This window comes from Paramisgurnus dabryanus, chromosome 24, assembly GCF_030506205.2.
Source record: "Paramisgurnus dabryanus chromosome 24, PD_genome_1.1, whole genome shotgun sequence".
NCBI classification, from domain to species: Eukaryota; Metazoa; Chordata; class Actinopteri; order Cypriniformes; family Cobitidae; genus Paramisgurnus; species Paramisgurnus dabryanus.
Window position 1 is genome coordinate 7,552,444 of NC_133360.1, and position 19,995 is coordinate 7,572,438.

At 37.2% G+C, this 19,995-nt stretch overlaps 2 protein-coding genes across 3 annotated transcripts in view; both read left to right on the forward strand.

Moving 5' to 3' along the window:
* Positions 1-11,637, forward strand: part of hyal2b (hyaluronidase 2b) — a 21,257-nt gene extending 9,620 nt beyond the window's left edge. For both annotated transcript variants that reach the window (XM_065244529.2, XM_065244528.2), the window contains exons 3-4: positions 7,296-7,385; positions 9,751-11,637. In XM_065244529.2, the coding sequence (XP_065100601.1) occupies positions 7,296-7,385; positions 9,751-10,140 (480 nt within the window). In that variant the 3' untranslated portion in view covers positions 10,141-11,637. The remainder of the gene's footprint in view (positions 1-7,295; positions 7,386-9,750) is intronic.
* A 2,661-nt stretch (positions 11,638-14,298) lies between these two features.
* Positions 14,299-18,441, forward strand: abhd14a (abhydrolase domain containing 14A). Its single transcript, XM_065244530.1, has 5 exons — positions 14,299-14,457; positions 14,799-15,073; positions 16,430-16,545; positions 16,685-16,920; positions 17,013-18,441. The coding sequence occupies exons 2-5, from the start codon at positions 14,802-14,804 to the stop codon at positions 17,193-17,195; spliced, it is 807 nt and encodes a 268-aa protein (XP_065100602.1). The 5' UTR covers positions 14,299-14,457; positions 14,799-14,801; the 3' UTR covers positions 17,196-18,441.
* Positions 18,442-19,995: the final 1,554 nt, after the last annotated feature.

The window sequence follows — 19,995 nt, forward strand, 5'->3', positions numbered from 1 at the left end:
AAATAATGTGTAACAACTAAAATCCAAAACAAGAAGGTAAGGAGCAAATGTCTTCAGGACACTAAAAATAAATGACACAAGTTGAATGCAGTTACTTGTATACAACTCTTTTGGATCCTCTGAAAAGCTTGAAGGGTTTCAGGTTACTATGGGAGTGGATGGTGACCGACTCTTTAACCTTCAAAAAGACCAAGATGTTTTTTAAAAAAGTAACTTCACTTGACTTATGCCGTATATTTTAAGTGTCCTAAAGGCATACAAAAGAGTTTGGTGAAAAACAAACTAAAATGTAATCCATTATTTGATAAAAGTCTCTTTTCAGTGTGCATTCCCTTGTTTAGGCAGCTTTAAGATGTTTACTTTAAAATAATGTTTAGCAACTTAAACAACAGCGATATCCAGAACAAGAAAGTAGGAGAGTAATTGTCTTCAGGACACTTAAAAAGTCGAGTGAAATTTGTATTTAACTCTTTTGGGTCATCTGGAAGCTTGAAGGGTTTCAGGTTACTATGGGAGTGGATGGTGACCGACTCTTCAACCTTCAAAAAGACCCAAACGTTTTTGAAAAAAGTAACTTAACTCGACTCATGCCGTATCTTTTAAGTGTCCTGAAGGCATACAAAAGAGTTTGGTGAAAAACAAACTAAAATATGAACAATTGTTTGGAATAAGTCTCTTTTCAGTGCGTATTCTCTTGTTTAGGCAGCTTTAAGATGTTTACTTTAAAATAATGTTTAGCAACTAAAATAACAGCGTTATCCAGAACAAGAAAGTAGGGAGATTAAATGTCTTCAGGACACTTAAAAAGTCGATTGAAATTTTTTGTTTAAATCTTTTGGTCATCTGAAAGCTTGAAGGGTTTCAGGTTACTATGAGAGTGGATGGTGACCGACTCTTTAACCTTCAAAAAAGACAGAAACGTTTTAAAAAAAGTAACTTCACTCGACTTATGCCGTATATTTTAAGTGTCCTAAAGGCATACAAAAGAGTTTGGTGAAAAAACAAACTAAAATGTAATCCATTATTTGATAAAAGTCTCTCTTTCAGTGCACATTCTCTTGTTTATGCAACTTTAAGATGTTTACTTCAAAATAATGTTTAGCAATTACAACAACAGCGATATCCAGAACAAGAAAGTAGGAGAGTAAATGTCTTTGGGACACTTAAAAATTCGACTGAAGTTTCTATTTAACTCTTTTGGGTCATCTGAAAGCTTGAAGGGTTTCAGGTTATTATGGGAATGGATGGTGACCGACTCTTCAACCTTCAAAAAGACCCAAACGTTTTTGAAAAAAGTAACTTAACTCGACTCATGCCGTATCTTTTAAGTGTCCTGAAGGCATACAAAAGAGTTTGGTGAAAAACAAACTAAAATATGAACAATTGTTTGGAATAAGTCTCTTTTCAGTGCGTATTCTCTTGTTTAGGCAGCTTTAAGATGTTTACTTCAAAATAATGTTTAGCAATTACAACAACAGCGATATCCAGAACAAGAAAGTAGGGAGAGTAAATGTCTTCAGGACACTTAAAAAGTCGAGTGAAATTTCTGTTTAACTCTTTTGGTCATCTGAAAGCTTGAAGGGTTTCAGGTTACTATGAGAGTGGATGGTGACCGACTCTTTAACCTTCAAAAAAGACAGAAACGTTTTTAAAAAAGTAACTTCACTCAACTCATGCCGTATCTTTTAAGTGTCCTAAAGGCATACAAAAGAGTTTGGTGAAAAAACAACCTAAAATATAATCCATTATTTGATAAAAGTCCCTCTTTCAGTGCACATTCTCTTGTTTACGCAGCTTTAAGATGTTTACTTCAAAATAATTTTTCGCAATTACAACAACAGCGATATCCAGAACAAGAAAGTAGGAGAGTAAATGTCTTCAGGACCGTTAAAAAGTCGAGTGAAATTTGTATTTAACTCTTTTGGGTCATCTGGAAGCTTAAAGGGTGTCGGGTTACTATGAGAGTGGATGGTGACCCACTCTTCAACCTTCAAAAAGACCCAATTTTTAAAAGTGTCCTGAAGGCATACAAAAAAAGTTTGGTGAAAAACAAACCATTATTATCTTTCGGTGCACATTCTCTTGTTTTGGCACTTTTAGGATGATTACTTTGAAAAAATGTGTACCAAGTGAAACATCAGCGATATCCACAACAAGAAAGTAGAAGAGTAAATGACACTTAAAAACCCTACTCGACTTATGTCATATATTTTATTGAACTCTTATTGAAGGGTTTCAAGTTCCTATGGGAGTGGATGGTGACCGACTCTTCAACCTTCAAAAAGACCCAAAAGTTTTAAACAAGTAACTCCACTCGACTCGTGCAGTATTTCGTAAGTGTCTTGAAGCCATACAGAAGAGTTTGGTGAAAAACAAACTAAAATATAATCCATTACTTGATGAAAGTCCCACCATGTGTCTCTCTTTCAGTGCACATTCTCTTGTTTAGGCAGCTTTAAGATGTGTACTTGGAAAACATGTGTAACAACTGTAACAACAGCGATATTCACAACAAGAAAGTAGATGGGGCAAATGTCTTCAGGACACAAAACGAGTGGAGTTTGTATTTAACTCTCTTGTGTCCTCTGGAAGCTTAAAGAGTTTCAGGTTAATATTGGGGCACCATCCACTCCCATAGTAAAAAGAAAATGCACAATCTGCATTTGGGTTCTGAAGAACAGAGAAAAAATATATACAAAGTTTTTGTTTATCCCTTTAACTCTCATTTCGGTTTCAGTATATATTTAAATTTGCATGCTAACCTTGATTTGTAGATGCAAAATTAGTCAGCATGGTAGCATAATTCATTATCCATAAGATCTAACTAAAAGTAGTTTAACTGGTGGCTATAAAGGGTAATGGTGTATCCAGAAGTGACTTACAGTACATTGGTTATCACACATAAATCACCCCTTTGCTGGATTTGAATGTACAACCTTTTGGTCAACAGCCCAGATCTTCAACCACCGCACTAAAATATATGCGAAGCAGGTTCTAGTCCTGGAAGATTTGACATTATATATGGTACCGTGCAAACGCAGATTTTATGTAGGTTCCCGATGAATACATCCACGTGATGGTCTGTTGGCGTTCAGGGGAACCTCAGCTGTTTCTGAGATCTTCATATTTCAGGAGACGACTGTCATGGTGTGTTTTTCTTGGCCTCGACCGGGGAACCCAACGGGACGAAGGTGCGGAGAATATCGACAGAGCGATAAATATCATTGCTTGAACTAAATATAGCACTCGGGTCGACTTTATGGAGACAAAGGCTCGTCTGTGTTCTCCTGCATTCTTCTTCGAGTCCCATTGGCCTACAGTCCTCAAGACGCATGCCACAATACCTTCATCTGCTTAGAAAACGTGAGGCCCTGAGGTTTAATACAGAGAAATATGATGCTTACAAAACATTTAAAACATCCACACTTTCTACCAAGCAAAACCCTGGTATATAGTTAATATATTGAGTTTTTTTCACGCAACCCTATGAGAAGGTCCTAATACGTACCATTTAGGTACAGATACAGTATTTACATGTGAGGTACCATTATGCAGTACCAGTGATTGCTTTTGTACTTTTTTCAGAAAGTAAAATAGATGTTCAGTAAACAATAGCTGCGTTTCCATTACCCTTTAAATTGCGCAAATTGACATTGCGAAATAAAAAATTACGCTTGCATGAGGTGGATTCTCAGGCAATTCCAAAGAGGTGTATTTCGCAAAGCTGCAATGGTAACCTGATGTGAGTGACATAATCATCATGTGAAGATGATGTGGTATACTAAAACCTCCCAGAAATGCCTCAATACGTGTCTGCTCCCAAGTATAAGAGGCTTTCCTTGCCAAAAATCGTTTGGATAACACTCCTACATCTCTTTTAATTCAAAATTATGTACTATTACCTCCAAGAAACACCTAAATGTTGCCATTTCTAAGTATAAGAGGCTTTCCTTGGCATTAATGCTTGGCATTATTAATGCGATAATACACTTACATCTCCTTAGATTAAAAATAATGCCTAGTGCGGTGAATGTGACATTAGTTAACCTACCAACATCAGTCGATGTGATGTTTGGAATGACTTATCGCGAGAGGAAAAACTGCTTGAGTCGCATAGCATTGGTTAATGGAAACGGCGTCTTTTGCAAGTTTTTGGTCGACATTTAGAAAATAACACTAAAGTTTTGCGCAAATCTGTAATGCAAACGCAGCTAATAAAATAAAATTTTGCAGCTTTTCAGAATTAACAGCGAATATAAGACATCAATACGATTGATGCACCGAATGTTCGGTAACCAAACTATTAGACCGAAAATAGCAAAAAGCATATTTCTTCCACATTGCCGACATGTTTGCTGAATTTATATACTGTGCGCCCCATTCACTCTACACTTGTTGCTATTTGATCGTGTCATCTAAAACGTTATTGGTCGGAAAAAATGATTCTGTCGTCAAATATTCGGACAATCGACGGAAATGTTTTTTAGCCATTTTTAAAGTTTGCCGAACTTTCGGGGCATCCCTAATCAATACAAAATTAACAATGTAGATACATAAAATGTACAAAGAGATTTATATATGTATTTATTTTAGGGCCGGGACTTTAACGCGTTAATTAAGATTGATTAATTACACAAAAAATAACGCGTTAAACATTTTTAACGCCTTTTAATATCACTTATTTTTGCACCGCGGAACATTTCTCATTGGATGAGTTTCGGCGGACCGATTATACTGGAGCACCAACTAGCGTTCATGACTTCAGACAACAACAAACCACAGTGAACATGAACGAAGAAGCTGATGCGACCGCTTTGGTTGGCCCCGTGGATGGGAATAAAAAAAAAAAAACGAACGGATGGAAGCGTCGATAAGAGCATGGTTGTGTGTAAGCTATGCAACAAGGAATTCACATATCACCACATCGAGCCTCAAGTATCATCTCAATGCAAAACATATAGCAGCTAGCATGGACGTTAGCCCGACTCCGGGTACAACGACTTGGTTGAACAAAAATAAACAATATTTTGTTGCTTAAGCTTATGTATTCAGTCATTATTCATGGTATACTAAAAATCCATGCGAAAAAATAACTTGATGTTCTCAGGTCAAATATTTATATGTGATTAATTTCGATTAATTTATTACAAAGCCTCTAATTAATTAGATTAATTTTTTTTAATCGAGTCCCGGCCCTAATTTATTTATTTATATTTTAGTAGGGCTCTCAAAAATTACTCCCGATTAACCGCATACAAAAATATATATATTTTTAGATTTAATATTATATTTAATATATATGTAAAATATATATATTTTCTTAAATTTGTACATGTATGTTTGTATTTATATATGCATAATAATTACACACAATACAAACACATATATTATGCAAACACAAACTTTTATGTTGTATGTGATGAATCGCAATTCTTCTTTTGACAGCCCTACAATATAAACAAAAGACATGAATACAATTCAAATGATTATCATTGAGATTACATACATTTATACGTCAAATATTTCACATGACAATTTATAGCAATGACATCTGGCACTTCGTCAGTAATGTTGATCTGTTATGTTTCAGTGAGGTGTGTTATTTGTGGCCTGTCTACAGAATGTGACTTGTATGTGTGACCTGAAATTGTGTCAATGTTTGCCTGTCGCATTTTAGGTTCGTAAGACATGTGTGAAGTGCCTGTTGTTCACTGCCGGATATATAAATCTGAGCCAGCCAGAGAGAAAACCAAACTAGACGTATTAACACCAAACTCAGACTTTAGCTTTTTAGCAAAATAGGAAATACAGCCAAGAGAAATGCCACAGTTCTCCTACGACACATGAGTTATTAACTCTTTAAACCGCGTATGGAGGTCAGCACAGAAAATTCCCATAAACCGTTAGAAATGAACTTCACTGTGAAAGCCTGACACTAATTACACTTTAGGTAAATAAAACCAAAAATGTTTTACGATGCTGCTGTGTAAGTTTACGATGCTTCTCTGCTGAAGTCGAACAAATCAACACAACACGGCAGTATTTTGTTCATGACTTAAACAGTCGTGAAAACTGCTCAGTTAAATTTTAAAATAAAAGATTAAACTCCAAGTTTCCAAGTTTTACATCATAACATCTTCAAGGTGGGTCTTCAGAATTTTACACCCCATTGTATATTTTTCTTAGTTTAAAGGGCACCTATGGTCAGATTCACGTTTTTACAGTTCCTTTGGTATGTAAGTGCGTATTACTACATGTTAACGATATGCAAAAGATACAAACCCCAAAGTAAACGATGATGCAAGTTATCGTTCCCAACGTTAATCTCTTTCCTTGGACTCCAACAAACACACGGATCGTATGGCAACAGTTTACTTCCCACTTACTTGGGATTGATGATGTAGACAAGACCGACATTATCATAATTCATCCCGCTTAGGACTCACAGCCTCCTGTTAGCATTGCATTGTGTGCGAATCTTTCAAACATAGTAAAGAGCGTCACATTTCCTGATGAAGTCAGATGTATTTAGGCCAATCACAACGTACAGATTAGCTGGCCAATCAGGAGCTTTTCAAATCCGTGCATTTCAAAAAGAGAGTGAAATCTGGAGCTACAAAATGTACGGCATGTGAAAAAATAATGTGTTTGTTAACCATAAACCACACGAACACATTGTATTATACCAAATATACAAAATAACATTGTTTTTTAGCAATAAAATAGGTGCTCTTTAAGTTAACATTATAGACAATAAAAATGTGCTTTATGATCAAAAAGCCACTATTTAAGTTTTTATCTTGTACCCTCATCTATGAGCAATAGACGTTTTGTTTGTAGAGGAGCTCTCTGAACAGTTTGTTTTGTCTAGGAGAGAATGACGTTACGGTTCGTGGAAAGGAGAGGTGTTGAATTTAAACAAAAGCGAACATTTGAATGAATGATTTGGAGTAATGACAAAGACAAAGTGTGTGGTCGCACGAAAACACAAGAATGAAGTCTTTATCGTCAATTCCCGATGACGCTCGCCGCGTCACTCTTCACAAATATACAAACACTAGAACTATTAAACAAATACCCACAGAGACATTCTGTTCACAAATACAATAAGATAAGGGGTTTGGGGTTGATGATTAAGAGTGAAAATTTGGAAGATGTCATGATGTCATTTATGTGAGGAACTGGCTTGAATAATGAGCTACTATCTAAAACAAACTTTGCTTTGTTACTCAAATCAGATTATAATATTTGCGCAAATCATTTAACTTGTTTCTCTCTCCTCTTCTATTTTGCAGATGGATTTGGTGTCTACTATTGGTGAGAGCGTGGCTTTGGGTGTTGCTGGTGTTATTTTTTGGGGCGACTCCACATATGCCAGCAGTGAAGTAAGTTTACGCCCTTGTTGGTTTATTACAATAGCAGTATACCAATATTGATCGTACACTGTAAAAAATTATTTGTGGTTCAACCTTAAAGTTTTTTAATTTTGAGTTAATTTAACTTAAAAATATTAGTTCACTCAAAATTGCGTAAAGATATTTTTTTGTTGATTTAACTCAATTTTAAGGCAACCAGGTAACTTACATTTTTAAGTTGAACAAACTTCTATTTTATGGTGTATCAAGTGAAAAGGGTGAATGATGACTGAAAACAGGTTAATATGAGATTTTATTACGTATGTGAAGCTGCTAGCTTTGGTTCTTTATTTTGATGGGGGCTGATATCTCTTCGTTGTTTATCACTCCATGTCTTTGTTCACTAATTCCATTCTGATTTGGCTTCTTTTGCAGCCATTTTCATTGCCAGAGCCTGACATTTTGTCTGAAATGTCAATTACCCTTTATTCAGTGTTTGTTTTTAGTAATGCTGTATACAGGCAAACTGAATAATTGAAAGCAGACATCGAGGCCCTGTCCACACGTATTTTCAAAACCGTACATTTTTCTATGCAGTTTGGCATGAAGGATGAAGATTTTTAAACACTCCGGTTGCAGCAATGTCGGAGTATTTGGCATGTGACGTGCTTGGGGGGAACTCTGCAATGGCTTCTGATTGGCCAACATGGCTTTACGGTTAGGGATTTATCCCCATCTGTTGGTTTGGCATGCTGTTGACAGCATAGATATGTATATAAAGGCTAGATGGCTCAAGGCGGAGTCAGCTGTGTCGTCACTTGGCGGCCATCTTAGGTCAGTGCTGCTCCCTGCTGCTGTGGACGGAAGGTGAGTGACATACGCCAACTAAAATGCTCGTAACTTGCTGAATTCTTGACGGATTTACAAACGGTTTGGTTTTTTACAAACGTTATTAACGTGGCTATAATTCTGGATGCTTTAACATGTTTCATGAATTTTTTATTTATTTTTAGTATACGTATTCAGTGTCATAGGTACATCTTTGACGTTTATAACAAACCAATCCGTTTGAAAATCGGTAAAAAATTAAGCAAGTTATGGTCATTTAAAAGTACCTGCATCATTAAAACTCAATGCTACGAGTGAGCGAGCGCCCTGTCCTAAGATGGCCGCCAAAATGCGGACGTTCCACTCAAATGGCCATCAGCCATCTAGCCTTTATATACATATCTATGGTTGACAGTGCTTCATGCTGTATTTTTGCATGTTCGTGTGGACGCAGTTTTTTTTTTTTTAAGAAAGAGGGGAAAACTATTTTTATTATAATCCCTGTGTACGTATGGACTAGGCCTTAATTTCACTGTCAAGCTATCAGCAAATTCAGCCAATTTTATGGCCCTGGACAATACATTGTCTCAAATATCAGGCTATATTGTATGGCTGGGATGAATCACTGCGTGATTCTGCTTGCTATGCTTGTCAATGAATTACGGTGAAATGCTGCTACATCCAAAAGCCAGAGGGCGCTCTTGTGCAGAAACTCAATATGCGCGCAGAAGTACCATTTACACGGGAAGCTTGCTTTAAGAAATGGCTTTAAGCATATTTATATTGGTGTTTTTCAGACCTTTTTAAGGGATTTTCATGAAAATAAATGTTATTTATAATGATTATGTTTGACAAGTTTTCAAATGCATGTTATAAACGACTCAAACTTCGATTGCTAAAGACTTCCTACTGGTCAAAAAGCCATAATCAGTCCTTCCAGAAAAAATAGTTTTTCTTTGTGATTTTTGCGGGCAAAAATCCTTGATCTTCAGCAGGTTTTCTTAAAAAATGCGATGGAATATGCGGAATATTTATGCAATTTTATGAGTGAACTTGCAAAAAGTGAGTGAACTTGCAAAAAGTGAGTGAACTTGCAAAAAGTGCGGGAACTTGCAAAAAGTGCGGGAACTTGCAAAAAGTGCGGGAACTTGCAAAAAGTGCTGGAACTTGCAAAAAGTGCGGGAACTTGCAAAAAGTGCGGGAACTTGCAAAAAGTGATAAGATATGTGACTTTTTGCTGCGAAAATGCGGGGATTATGAAATCATGCAAGCCCCGCATATTTTGCGCGTGGAAATCTGCAATATAAATATGCAGACTTTGGCTGATGAATCATGCATTGAATCATGCGATTGCATAATCGCGGTTTTCTGGAAGGATTGCATAATACATGAAAGAGCTGTGCAAACATCGCCTTTGCGATTCAGAATTGATTTTAGGTATTATTAGTATGAATCATCCAAGCCCAAATATATCCGTACACTGTCACTGTACGCATTTACGAAAATATCCAGTCTATATAAATTTTGAAAGTCGTAAGTGATTGCTTTCTTTTCTTCTTCTCTCCAGGCAAACTGTAAGACTCTTAACGATTACCTGCGAGGGCCGCTCGGTCGGTACCTGCTCAACGTGACATCGGCCGCAGAGCAGTGCAGTCGGAAACTCTGCAATTTTCATGGACGCTGCCTTCGCAGACAGTCTGACACGGACACGTACCTGCATCTAAACCCGAACACCCACAGCATCGAGCCCCAGGGGAATGTCCTCAAAGTCTCGGGCCAGATGGGAACAGATGAGCTCAACCGGTTACAAAAAGAGTTCCAGTGTCAGTGCTACAATAATTACATAGGGGAAGACTGTAACCACCAGATTGTCCCCGAAAACCGAGGGATGGTGTTTTGGACCACCTGGCTCCAGGTTCTGCTGCTACCGCTGGTATTGCTGGGATTCCTACACTGAGTTTTTTGGAACCACTCCAGAAAAGGATACGCCAGACCTTCTCTTCAGGAGATGGGCACGGGAGACGGCAGTCTTTCGTTAGTATTTGGCGAAGAAATGAAAAAACAAAGAGCCGACATGTCGGACAGTTTTTGCGGCATTTCAATGGCTTCGTGTGGTTTTCCGCCCCCTGCTGTATGGGAGGCTGAACTGCGGGCAGGCAGAATTCTGTCTTTGCTGTCGTGTGAATGACATATCTATGTTTGTGCCTTTTTTATATACAAATATACAGCTGGAAGTCTGTCATCCGAGGCCTTTTATTTCCATATAACGTGTGTGAGACCGTTTGTGACCTTATTTTTGCTGTCGCATGAACAGCTATTTAATAGGAACGATTTTTTGTTACCGTAACAATGCTGCCTCATCAAACCCTGTTGGGAGAGTCTCGCGAAACCTGTTAAGAATTTGTCCAAGTCATATTTTACCAGAAAATGTAAGCTTTTTATTAAGGCTGTCAAAAGATTAATCGCGATTAATCGCATGCAAAATAAAAGTTTGTTTTTGCACAATACATGCATGTGCATTGTGTGTACCTATTTTGTATATGTAAATACACACACATGCATGTATGAATTTAACAAACAATTACAAATATATCATGCAAACAAAAACTTTTATTTTGTATCCGATTAATCGCGATTAATCATCTGAAAACCGTACTTTTTATAGCTTTGTGCAGTTACACTTAAGCACATTTCTCATCCAAATTCTAAACGAGCTTTAATTTGCATAAAGGTAACTAAGATTTTTGCAAAATATGTCAGAGACCTGTTTTTGACGGACTTTATCGGATTCACCCGAGTTTGACCACTGCTGGATGGTGAGAAATTATTCGACTTTGTCTTGTAACTCGCTTTACCAAAAACATGAATGTAATGCACATTGCATTTTTTTTAAAAGGGTGTTCCAATAAATACAAATTCATTTCATTTTTGTTATGCCTTGTTAACACTGAACTGTCAGATTCAGAGATTTTTCTCGTAATTGCTGAACTTTGCATTTCCTCTGTTTGTTTTGCAGGACAAACTTTTTATATATTTAATGGTTGTATATATCCAGCACTGAATTTGAATGAACGGTTTGTGCGATTTCATGCGCCACTGCAAGAACAGACAGGCAGATGACATCACAGTACCTTGAGAGAATATCATAAAATCATATGGGGTCGAATCACTCTTGCGGTACTTTAATGTCAACCGCGTGTAGTTTCTTGCGGCAACGCATGAATTTGCACACACACACCTAATGTGTAATTGAACCATGTGACCTTAAATCTGTGTTTGTATTGTATTGGTGTCTGTATTTTTCATTGTAGTGATTAATTATAATATGAAATATACAAGAGCCTTTACAGAATATGTTTCATCAGGTGTTCAAGGTAATTATTATTCTGAAATTGTCCATTTTATATTTTTACAATAAATCTTTTTAAGATTTAATGTCATGAGACTTTCATAATGACTCCCAGATTGTTTCTTAAGTAATGCCAGAAGAAGAGAGTGTATATCAGATCTGAATAACAAGAAGAATATGCGCATATGGCCTGAGATTTTCTCATTATAAACGATCAGGTTTCCTTGCTCCCATTGAAACCTCAGATTGTGGTCTCGTACTTTCGACCCCCACTGTATGTTTATCAGATCTGTATCTGTTGAGAAGCGTGTATGTGTACTTTATATGCGATTTTTATTCATCCTCTCGAACTGTTCACTGTAATGTTGGTTTCTTCCATCCGTTCGTACTTTTTCTGGGTCCTGTCCTAGTTTTGCTACCTCTAAGGGGGGTAGTTGGACAGTGCCAAATGGAACAGTATGAGGCTGGCAGCACAGAGAACGCCTTGTGTTATAACTCAAACCAGACCTCCAGTCTCTGCTCTGCTAGGTTTCTTCCCATTATTCCCCCCTCCAAACCTCTCCGACCCCCAGCGGGGCCTTCCGTTCGGGATCCTCCGTTTATTTGCTGGTATGTTTGAATTATAAAGGAATCTGTGGCTCGGACTGTTACTGCAATATGGAATCCACATGTCTCACATGTTTTTGTGGAGACATCATTGGTATAATAAGAATATTCTTTCGTAAGGCCCTGTATCTTTCTTTAGCTAAATGGATGAGAAACAAGGCTAAATAATTTTTTTGATTTTATAAAACTCCCAGCCTGCTCTGATTGGCTGATTTTAGCTGGTCTAGCAGACTGGTTTTAGAGGGGTTTTGACCATGCCTTGCTAAGCTAGGAGGACCATCTTAAAGGGATAGTTCACCAAAAAATGAAGCTCACCCTCATGTTGTTTTAGACCTGTATGAATTTCTTTTTGATTAAAAAGAAGTAAATTTTTTGATAAATGTTGGTAAGCACACAGCTGGTGGAAACCATTGAATTTCAAAGTAGGAAAAACAATTACTACGGAATTCAATGGGAACCGTCAACTCTGTGCTTACCGTATTTTATTAAAATATCTTCATCATCATTTATCACAATACCACATAGTATTTGTTTTTCTTACTATGGAAGTCAATGGCTTCATCCGAAATCGCATACTGTGACAGTAGGTACTACATTAGATTAAGTACATACTCGTCGACTGTTAAAACAGTAGGTACTATATAGTATGAATATGTACTACATCCGCCATGTTGATACATAATGTAACCTATGTCGTCAAGTTAATTGTTAAGAGGAATGGCGTTAAACTAGTGCAATTTAAAGGGACACTCCACTTTTTTTGAAAATATGCTCATTTTCCAGCTCCCCATGAGTTAAACATTTAATTTTTACCGTTTTGGAATCCATTCAGCCGATCTCCGGGTCTGGCGCTAGCACTTTTAGCGTAGCTTAGCATAATCCATTGAATCTGATTAGACCATTAGCATAGCACAAAAAAATAACCAAAGAGTTTCAATATTTTTCTTATTTAACTTGACTTTTCTGTAGTTACATCGTGTACTAAGACCGACAGAAAATTTTAAAGTTGCGATTTTCTAGGCAGATTCTGGCGTAATAATCAAGGACTTTGCTGCTGTAACATGGCTGCAGGAGGCGCAATGATATTAAAATAGTCCACGTAGTAACTTTCAATGGCAGGGGACTATTTTCGCACAGTGCGTAATATCACTGTCCTTGATTATTATGCCAGAATGAGAATATAGTTCCTGGCTAATTTTCCATCGGTCTTAGTACATGATGTAACTACAGAAGAGTCAAGTTTTAAATAGGAAAAATATTGAAACTCTTCGGTTATTTTTAGCACGGTGCTAATGGTCAGATTCAATGGATTATGCTAAGCTATATTAAAAGTGCTAGTGCCAGAACCGAAGATCAGCTGAATGGATTCCAAAACGGTAAAAATCAAATGTTACACTTTAGGGGAGCTGGAAAATTTGTATATATAAAAAATTTGAGTGTCCCTTTAACCACAAGGGACAGCTGTTTAATATATGTATTTGCATTTGAATAGAGCCCCTTGGACATTTTAATGCAACAACGCATCCCCTTCTTCATTGGGCTGACGGGATAGTAAAAGGTCCATAGAATGAACACTTTGGGATCTTGCCGGAAGAAGTAGGTCATCAGGATACTTTTCACCTACTGTTTTTGGAACACTATGAATTTGGACATACTACTTGGATCGCATACTGCATTTCGCCTACTACATAGTATGGAAGTAGGTGGTTTCGGACTCCACCAGCTTTGTGCTTATCATTTATCAAAATTTCTTCTTTTGTGTTAATTAGAAAAAAAGATATTCATACAGGTCTAGAACAAAATGAATATGAGTAAATTAAACTTTTTAATTTTTGAACTATCACTTTAAACTAGCTTAGACCAGCCAAGTAGTTTAGGCTGCTTTTATGTTTTAATTTTTGCATCGATTATGGTAAAATTACAGTCTTTGCACAATAATGAATAATAGCTAATAACTGTAAAATGATCGTTTATTGTGATTTAACCATTGCACGAAGTATTTGTTTTTTAACGATGTCCCTATTAAAATGTGAATGAACCTGTTTTATTAACAGGCATTATTTCGCAATGACTCAAAAATATGCTTACCACATGTAACCACAAGAATGAGTACAAGCGGTTTCTCGTACGAGACGAGTCGAGAAGAACGCTGAACTAACCAGAACTAATGCGAGCGTGTATTTGTTTCCACACGGAACTATTATTGAGCGCGGCGCATTTGGACAGCGCTTCTGTCAGTACATGCGAATTATGATCAGTCTCAAACTTTCAGACAATCATCAATCATTGAATGTTTCATTAATTATTGCTTTATTTTAGGTAGGTATTGAATGCATGATGATTGTGCATGCGGTAGCGTTTTGTGTTGAGCCGGAGCATATCTGCGCACTTTATTTGATTGACGTGACTCAGATTTTTAAACGTATTTATGAGCATAAAATATAAGCATTTTCAATATTTTATAATACACATATGTAGTTTACATAGATTCTGCCATTCATATAAGACATTGTGGATGCTGTGTTAAGTGTCATCGTCTTAAAATGGAGTCTGATGCTGCCACTCTGCAGTAATTAATGGGATTAAATGGCCCTGTGAGGTTTAATATGTGCGCTTGTTTAATATGAACTGTTATAATCAAATGAAACGTTTCAACGCAGATCATGAATTTCCTCCGCAACCGTTTGGTGGTTTTGGGACTGGTGTTATTGGCCACAGTGCTATTGTATCTGCTCCTGCCCTCCATACGGCAGGGCAGTATGGAGCCGTCACTGGAGGTGCAGCAGCGGATGGGTTTGATCGCCGCGTCCCCACCTCCACCGCCGCAGTCCGGCATCAACATCACCGTGAGAACCGGACAGCTTCCCGGGGATCCGCCGTTGTTCTTTAGGGAGGCTCTGCCTGTGGATAGCGCTGGGAAACAGATCCTGCCCAGGTAAGATCAGATTGAAATTAGTCAAAATGATAAGTTTATCTTACTATTCAGTTTTAGTGGTTAAATAATGGCTGTATCACAAATTCTAGGGAGCACCCTACCTAGACAGCATAACCATTCAAAATGCAGATCCATGCACACTTTTAAAGGATTAGTTATAAAAAGATTCTGGTAAATTACTAACCGCAATGTCAACCAAGATTTTTGTCTTTCTTTGATAAGTCAAGAGCCAAGAGGAAATTAAGTTTTTTGAGGAAAACATTCCAGGATTTTTCTAATTTTAATGGACCCCAACACTCTAAACAATCTCAAACAAGGCATAAGGATCTTATCTGGTGAAACAATTGTCATTTTTGGCAAAAAAAAAAAAAAAAATATGCACTTTTTAACCACAACTTCTCGTCTTCCTCCGGTCCTGTGACGCGCCAACGCGACCTCACGTAATGCGTCATCACGTCGAGAGGTCACGGATGACAAATGCAAAACTACGCCTCAGTGTTTACAAGTGTGGAGAAAGAGGACCGTTCCGACATTGTTGTTTGTCGAATGATACTAATTAATGTTTTTGTGTCAGTTTCTTGTTTAAAATTGCCGCACTGGCGCGTCACAGGATCGGAGGAATATGAGAAGTTGTGGTTTAAAAGTGCATATTTTTTATTTTTCATGTCAAAAATTACAATAGTTTCGCTAGATAAGACCCTTATGCCTTGTTTGGGATCGTTAAGAGTACTTTGAAACTACAATTTTAAACTGCATTAAAGCTGTTAAGTGTTGGGGTCCATTAAAGTCCATTAAAATGAGTAAAATCCTGGAATTTTTTCTTTAAAAAACATAATTTCTTATCTTTGATGACATGGGGATGAAAAAATTGTCAAAAACTATTTAAATGAAAGTGAAGTATTCCTTTAACAGCTGATATTACCAACAATTCATTGTAAGAGGGAGAATTTTAGCAACGCCGTGACAATTAATTGCCTGTTTTATTGCTTTGACAGTTAATTCTCATAATTGTTTTGTTTATGAAATAATTTTCACAAATTGTTGTGATTATTTAAATTAAATCTTTTGCAATGTTTATCTGGCAGTACATTTTAATACACATAACACATATTTAAAAGTATACAGGCGCTGCAGCTCCCCCTTGTGTTTTTTAGAGAGATGTGCAATCATTGTGGTGATCTGAAATCATCGCGATGAGGTCAAACCATCACGATGCGACTTTTATTTAATCATTGTGACAGCCTTTGTTGTTCACAGAGACACTATTTATTTATATTTCATTCATATCACTCAGTTTTAGTTGTTTAACTCAATATTTTAGCGTGATTTAGAGCTTTAGTATCTCTTCACTATAAGGTTACAGATGGTGCTGCTTCACGGTCAGGCCTTCACCTCTAAAACCTGGGAGGAACTGGGAACCCTCGGCCTGCTGGCCTCCAGTGGATATCAAGCCCTGGCTCTCGACCTGCCAGGTACCAACTCCTTTCATTCATTTTAACAATGTACTTGATGCGAGATTCATATTTCTGAGAGTTATATTAATATGGTGCTAGCAACCTCAGGGTCATAGCTTCAAATGCAAAAATGACAAAAAGACTTTGTCACCCAAAGGTTTTGGGAACTCCCCCGACTCGGAGTCGGTAAAGTCAGACCAGAGCCGCGTGGATCTGCTAAAGCGATTTCTGGAATCTTTGGGTGTGCGGTCTCCAGTGTTACTGAGTCCATCAATGAGTGGTCATTACGCCTTGCCTTTCCTGCAAAAACACAGCGCCCAGCTGCACGGCTTTATCCCCATCGCCCCTGTTGGTACCCGTGGCATCACCCCGCAAGAGTACCAGGAAATCCAGGTGAGATATTCGGACGTTTCCTATTGTGATTTTATATATATTTGCTTTAGTTATAATTCTGTATTACCTTTGAATTTCCGTTTGTGTAATAGACCCCCACACTGATCGTATATGGAGAGTTGGACACTAATTTGGGAGCCCAGTCCCATAAGAACCTAATTCAGCTGCCACATCACACCGTGGTGAAGCTGGCCGGAGCTCGACACGCCTGCTACATGGACAAACCCCGCGAGTTTCACCGCGCCTTGCTCGACTTCCTCAGCAAACTGGACTGAGAGATAGTTTTAAGAGAGGTGAAGAAGAACACGGAGAATTTAAGTGAGCTGCGAAATAGATGGAGCTAAAAACACACATGAGATGAAGAACTCCAAACATTGGCCAAGCATTTTTCACATCTTATAAATTCCCTTTCTTCACCATTATTCAAAATAAATGTATCGAAAAACAAGAACTCAAAAGACGAAATATATTAAATGTCTTTTAGATTGTAAAAACAGCACTTTTCATTGGTCCCTGGACTGCTGACGTATTGTGAAAGTTACTCAATGAACTCTGTCGCCATACCTTTCCGGTTTCAGTAACATGGATGCCATGGGAAAGATCATTTATGCGTGGGATCACGCTCTTGATCCGTCTCAAATGTTGTTGCCAGTTTGAGTCTCCAGTGGCACACGAAAATCTCAATGACTGAACTGAGCTCTCCTTGTTTATTTTTAACACTCCGTCTTACTGTGTCTCGGGAGGAAGTGTACAATTTCCACACCAGAATTTGGCACATACGTAAATTCGAATGTAGCAAGTGTTTGTCAATGAGTCAACCTGTGGTTTTAGCAGCTCAAAAATAGAAGTTTTTGCAGAATTGGACGCCTCTCACATCTGTGAATTCACGCCTTTCTTGTCAAAACTCTTACTGGCACGCCATTGTTCGTGTAACACTGTACAATAAGGTTGTATTTGTTAACAGTTAATTCATGAACCAACAATGAATAATTAAATAATAGCATTTATCTTAGTTTGTTAATTTCGACATTTACTAATACACTTATAAAATCAAGCTTGTAAATGTTAACATTTATAATTAATGCACCATTAACAAGAATTAGAAAAAATATATTATTCATGTTAGTTAATGCATTTACTAATACAACCTTATTGTAAATTGTTACCATTATTACTTCATCATAAAAATACAATTTTCCCAGACTGCGTACTAAAAATGAAGATAGCTCTGTCATTGTTTGATCATCTTATTTATTGTTTATTTTATTACGTTAAAGCTGTGTGTTGTTCATACTGTATTGTGTGTGTGTGGTATTTATGTGCAGTGTTCGAATGTTTATAAACTGTAAATATGAATACGTTGTACAGAACACTGAAGTAGCTGTGTAATGTTGATATTGCTAGTGTCACGAACCTGAAAGCCGTCTCCACTGGGACTGAATTCAGATTATTGTGTGCATGGTACTGCAGATCCATAAATTATGTTTTGGTTTTGAGGGAAATAAAGTCAATATTACTTAATGCATTTGTGATTTACATTTTACACATGTGATTATATAATACAGCTAATATTGTGCAATTCATAAACATCGGTTTGTGAGCTAGAGCAAATTATTATACGTAAAACGTTAATAAAAATATTTTAAAGTCCCCATGAACTATTTGTAACGTATTTTGGGTGTTTTACATGGTACACAGCAAGCGGCTAAATTGCTGCTTTTCTCGTGTAGTGGAAGGGTTTTGTGCAGCATTTAGTGCAAATATGTTCATCTTCGACGCTCATCTCTGTAACCACCACCATTTTGCCACTTTCCGCATGTCTTCTATTAAAAAAATGAACTAGACATTTGTGGCTGACGTGTACCATGTGAAACACTCATACCGAGTGAAGCAGAAGATATCACACGAGGTAAAATAGTGGCCGTGGTTTGTTTTCCACTGTGCTTTGATTGGATATAGAAAAGTAGGCGTTTCATTCAGAAATAGAACTTGCAGGAGACCCACAGTAGGAGTGGGCGGAGTTAACAGATTCTCCCCTGAACCGTCTAGTGATGTCATCTGAGAATGATCGCCACAAGAGGGCGGAAGTTCATTTGCAGATTTTAATTTAAGTTTATGAGGGCATTTGAATTTTTAATGAATGAATGACTTGCACAGATAAATTGTTTATAATAAACACTGCAATATTACTTTAAAAAAAAAATTAAAGTTTTGATTTCATTGGAAATTTAATGACTCCGTTAAGGCCTGACTCAGCCATTAGTATTAAATTAGTAATTAACCCTGATGGTTGAACTTAACAAGGTAACACAGTTATGATCAAAATAACCTATCCCAAAATTTAAAAAACTTAGCCATAAACGGGAAAAAAGTTGTATTAAAGGTGACATATAATGAAAATCAGACTTATTTAAAGCAACACTAAAGAGTTTTTTTTACCTTAAAATAACGTTTCCAAAAAAGTTAGTCGTTCATCCACTCGAAACAGGGTGAACGGCACTTTCACATCCGCTTTGCAGCCCTCTATCAACCAAAACCGCACTAAAGAAATTTCCAACCGTCGGGTCGCGGTCCTATAGTTTGAGTGAAAACTACAAAAACTTGCTTTACGGCAGACCTACAATCCGATCAGAGCCAGCTTTACCGCAGTGGGCTAAATTATTTACGACAGTGGTAATGGACAATTCCGCTTCCAACCTGTAGGGGGAGCAAAGAGCAAAAACTCTTTAGTGTTGCTTTAAAGGGATAGCTCACCCATAAATGAAAATTCTGTCATCATTTAATCACCCTCATGTTGTTGCAAACCTGTATAAATGTATTTGTTCTGATGAACATGAAGGAAGATATTTTAAGAAATGTCTGAACCAAACCGTTTGTGGACCCCATTCACTTCCACAGTAGAAAAAAATAATCCTATGGAAGTAAATGGGGTCCACGAACGGTTTGGTTACAAACATTCCTCAAAATATCTTTTTTTGTGTTCATCAAAACAAATAAATGTATACAGGTTTGTAACAACATGAGGGTGAGTAAATGATGACAGAACTTTCATTTTTGGGTGAACTATCCCTTTAA